This window comes from Phocoena phocoena, chromosome 6 (genome assembly GCF_963924675.1).
Source record: "Phocoena phocoena chromosome 6, mPhoPho1.1, whole genome shotgun sequence".
In the NCBI taxonomy this organism is placed as follows: domain Eukaryota; kingdom Metazoa; phylum Chordata; class Mammalia; order Artiodactyla; family Phocoenidae; genus Phocoena; species Phocoena phocoena.
In genome coordinates, this window is record NC_089224.1 from 39,766,173 (window position 1) to 39,771,258 (window position 5,086).

General features: G+C 43.4%; 1 protein-coding gene across 1 annotated transcript; it reads left to right on the forward strand.

The window, feature by feature from the left end:
• The first annotated feature begins 1,142 nt into the window (after positions 1-1,142).
• On the forward strand, positions 1,143-2,963 carry LINGO2 (leucine rich repeat and Ig domain containing 2). Its single transcript, XM_065879419.1, has one exon. The coding sequence runs from the start codon at positions 1,143-1,145 to the stop codon at positions 2,961-2,963; it is 1,821 nt and encodes a 606-aa protein (XP_065735491.1).
• The last annotated feature ends 2,123 nt before the right edge of the window (positions 2,964-5,086 follow it).

Consider the following 5,086-nt stretch of genomic DNA (forward strand, 5'->3'; position numbering starts at 1 on the left):
TCATCGAATACTTTTTTATCTAAAAATATCGTCTTAAACAACTTACCTTTGAGTAAAATATGGTGTTTTTGGATGAAGTGCACCCCCAGGGATCTCAGGTTGAGAAGCACTGCTCCATAACACACCTCTCGCTATTCAGTTGAGCCGTAAGTTCAGTGTCTGCTTAACTATATACATTTAAAACATACTCATTTCCAATCTCATTTGATACCTATTCAAATTCAGGTTAACATGTTTACTGGGTTTGAATTTAAATACGAAGAAATGATAGTCCATTTATTATTTAAAAACATTTTTTTCCTTAAAATGATGACTCTTCTCACTCTTACGTATTTAACCCAAAATCTTAAAGAAAGCGTTTTCATCATCAGAGCGGCTATGATGCCGTGATTCTGCCTCATCTCTATGATAAACATGAAGAGTACAGGGAGATTTTGAGGATCTTTTTGTTTACCTCAAAAAAGAAAAACCCTTCATAAATCAAAATTTACTGAATTATGAAAGAGGTACACCTTCTAATTGAAAGGGACTTTTTAATAGAAAACTTATATATGAAGGTAAAAAGTCTCATCCTCTTTCTCTGAATGTAACTTTGTTTTGTACTTGGGACCCAAGGGCCTGATGTTGAATGAAGCTTCTGTTAGCTTCATTCTGAACAGAGGATGACATTCCCAAGCGTCAGAGATGCAGACACTGATTCAAACTGAACAGGTGTCCTCTTAGCCATTGACCTCTGCTTCGGTCCTTTGAGTTCAAAACAGGACCTTTTGTGAAATGTATTGTTTTGCTCCACAGTCTGCGCCAGACACTGTCATAAGTCTCTTTCCAGTTGTCCAATACTGAAATTGTCATAACTCTAGGAAGCTACTATTATCATGCCCCTTATTTCCATTTTACAGCCAAGAAAACTGAAGTACAGGGAGACGCAGTAACTTACCCGAGATCGTGTAGCTAACAATGGCAGCTCTCGGGTTTAAAGCTCGGATCTGTAGTGTTCCAAATCCAGGGTCTTCTTCATTGTACTCACTGTCTCATTTATGTCTCTTTACCTATCCATGTCCTAACTCAATTTCTCTTCCTCCTTTCTTTGGCCCCTTCTCCTGCAGGCCCGTGACCAAGGTGTAAGACTAAGAGGGGGAGTCATGCTTCACACGGCCTTATCATGTTGGCAGCCATTCCTGGGTCTGGCTGTGGTCTTAATCTTCATGGGATCCACCATTGGCTGCCCTGCTCGCTGCGAGTGCTCAGCCCAGAACAAATCTGTTAGCTGCCACCGAAGGAGATTGATCGCCATCCCAGAGGGCATTCCCATCGAGACCAAAATCTTGGACCTCAGCAAGAACAGGCTGAAAAGTGTCAACCCTGAAGAATTCATCTCATACCCTCTGCTGGAGGAGATAGACTTGAGTGACAACATCATCGCCAATGTGGAGCCAGGAGCATTTAACAACCTCTTCAACCTGCGTTCCCTCCGCCTGAAGGGCAATCGCCTGAAGTTGGTCCCTCTGGGGGTCTTCACGGGCCTCGCCAACCTCACCAAGCTTGACATTAGTGAAAATAAGATTGTCATTTTACTGGACTACATGTTCCAGGATTTGCGTAACCTGAAGGCTCTAGAAGTGGGGGATAATGACTTGGTTTATATATCACGTAGGGCCTTCAGTGGGTTGCTGAGCTTGGAGCAGCTCACCCTGGAGAAATGCAACCTAACAGCGGTACCAACAGAAGCCCTCTCCCATCTCCGCAGCCTCATCAGCCTGCACCTGAAGCATCTCAGTATCAACAACATGCCCGTGTATGCCTTTAAAAGACTGTTCCACCTGAAACATCTAGAGATTGACTATTGGCCTTTACTGGATATGATGCCTGCCAATAGCCTCTATGGTCTCAACCTCACATCCCTCTCAATCACGAACACCAACCTGTCCGTTGTACCCTTCCTTGCCTTTAAACACCTGGTCTATCTGACCCACCTTAACCTCTCCTACAATCCCATCAGCACTATCGAAGCAGGCATGTTCTCGGACCTGATCCGCCTTCAGGAGCTTCATATAGTGGGGGCCCAGCTCCGCACCATTGAGCCTCACTCCTTCCAAGGGCTCCGCTTCCTTCGTGTGCTCAATGTGTCTCAGAACCTACTGGAAACTTTGGAAGAGAATGTCTTCTCCTCCCCTAGGGCTTTGGAGGTCCTGAGCATTAATAACAACCCACTGGCCTGTGACTGCCGCCTTCTCTGGATCCTGCAGCGTCACCCCACCCTGCAGTTCGGTGGCCAGCAGCCCATGTGTGCTGGCCCAGACACCATTCGTGAGAGGTCATTCAAGGATTTCCACAGCACTGCCCTTTCTTTTTACTTTACCTGCAAAAAACCCAAAATCCGTGAAAAGAAGTTGCAGCATCTGCTAGTGGATGAGGGGCAGACGGTCCAGCTAGAATGCAATGCAGATGGAGACCCACAGCCTGTGATTTCCTGGGTGACACCTCGAAGGCGTTTCATCACCGCCAAGTCCAATGGAAGAGCCACTGTGTTGGGCGATGGCACCTTGGAAATCCGTTTTGCCCAGGATCAGGATAGCGGGATGTATGTTTGCATCGCTAGCAACGCCGCTGGGAATGACACCTTCACAGCCTCCTTAACTGTGAAAGGATTCACTTCAGACCGCTTCCTTTATGCAAACAGGACCCCTATGTACATGACCGACTCCAATGACACCGTTTCCAATGGCACCAATGCCAATACTTTTTCCCTGGACCTTAAAACCATACTGGTGTCTACAGCCATGGGCTGTTTCACATTCCTGGGAGTGGTCTTATTTTGTTTTCTCCTTCTTTTTGTGTGGAGCCGAGGGAAAGGCAAACACAAAAACAGCATTGACCTTGAGTATGTACCCCGAAAAAACAATGGTGCTGTTGTGGAAGGGGAGGTGGCTGGACCCAGGAGGTTCAACATGAAAATGATTTGAGGGTCGACCACTCCAGCTATGGTTTCCGTGTCATTGTTGGTAACCAGTCAAGACAGCCTGGCACAGTAAAGCACTAGGTTAAAAGGCAGCTTAGTGCCGCTGCCCCTGTGTCAAAGCAGGGTCCATGGAAGCAGGAGGACTTCGGATGGAGACTCGCCGCCGCCTAAAGGCAGGCATGTGTCAGAGCCCTTCACACGGTGGGATACTAATTGTTTGCATTGCAAATATTGGCATTCTGGGGATCTCAGTAATGAACCTGACCTTTGGCTTATGCTCATGGACAGTTATTCAACATTTTCTACCACTGCAAAAACAAAAGAATAAATAAAAAGGAACAACCTACAATGTAGGATTTACATATTAAAAAGACACATTTGTCCAAAACATACTCTACAGAAAAATTTGTATCTCTGATTCTCATTTGTTAAAGCCTTGCATCATACCGTATTGTTGGTTCGACACCACAAAGAAATCAATATATTCTTTACTCTTTTTTTTTTGAAAACATATATGCTGTATATGTTTTAAAGCAATATGAATGAGAGGTTGTGCTTTTAGTTACTCACCACTATCGATCCAAGTGTGATTTCACCTTCCTTTCCATAGAGATAACCCTGAGACTAGATCCCTGGAGTTATGGGCGGATATATGTTGAAAGATGTGTTTGTCTGACGTAGGATGCCAAGAAATAGGACCCAAGGCAAAAATGCTCAATTCTGTTAACTTCTGTTACTATAAATAAAGGCATGTGCCTAGTTTTGATACAGAATGGAATATTTTTTATACTTGTGATATCACACTGGACCAGTTTACTGTTACAAAGTCCTTGGTTTCTCCAGAAGGTGGTGTGCCACTGTTTATACCTGTAAAATGCAAGGTAGGTGTTAATAATGAAAATTATTCATTTAACCACAACTTGATTTTACTTTCATCGATTGCTACTAATGAGTTAATAGAAATGGATGTGCTTGTTATATATACTCGTAGGGCACTATTCAGCTCGTAGCTAAGATCAACTATTCAGATGTTTAAAAGCTCTCTGGATAAGGAGGAGTTCTTCTCAGATTCCAGCACAAACCAGGGTGATCCGTGCATTACACGATCCATGCAACTAAGGATCTGTTTAAAAGATGATAGCTGTCTGAATGCTAGATTGCTTCCAGTCTAAGGAATCATCTAGCTACTGCAACTCTGCTGTTGTCTATTCAAATACTTTAAACACAGTATTATCTTTTTTTTTTTTTTTTCCCGGACTGGGGCACGAACCCATGTCCCCTGCATCGGCAGGCGGACTCTCAACCACTGCGCCACCAGGGAAGCCCCACGGTATTATCTTAAATGGACAACTTCAGGGTTTCTCCCTGCTTGCTCTGCAAATAGATACTGATTTTTATTTTGAAAATTGTCTGGTGTAGACAAGAAGAATCTGTCTTGTTTTTAAAGAAGTGGCGAAAAACAAGGTAGATTAGGCAGCACTTACTGATTTTTTTTTTTTTCTCTCTCCACTGAGGAAAAACTAAGATTTACCCCTGTAAGTAGGTTAAATCGTGCTGACGCTTTCATGCCTCTGAATGAAGGCTGTTTATCCAAGTCAGTTTGTGTTACTGATTGGTACTCAAAGTTAAAATATTATAGTTTAAAAACAATGGCGTCATGCCATTACCACCCGTGACCTGGTTCAAATGAGACACAATTCCATTTGGCTAAAGGTTGAGTCAATGGTTTTCAAAGCATATACAGTTGACCCCTGAACGTGGGAGTTAGGGATGATGACGCTCTGCACAGTTGAAAATCTTCACATAACTTAGCCCTGTGTATCCACAATTCCGCATGCACGGATTCAACCTCAGATCGCATAGTACTTATAGTATTTACTGTTGAAAAGGATTTGTGTGTAAGTGGACCTGCACAGTTAGAACCCATGTTGTTCAAGGTCAACTATATTTACGTGATCTGAGAAAGCACTGACTATATAGAGTGTATTCATGACATATGATATATGTAATTAGCATAGAACAGATAGATATCTACACTTTTCACACTCGGAGAGAGAGACCTAAAAAAGAGCACCCTTTCGGACAGCATGTAAGCTGGAGTAGAAGGTCTCCGGGGTTTGTTTCTTG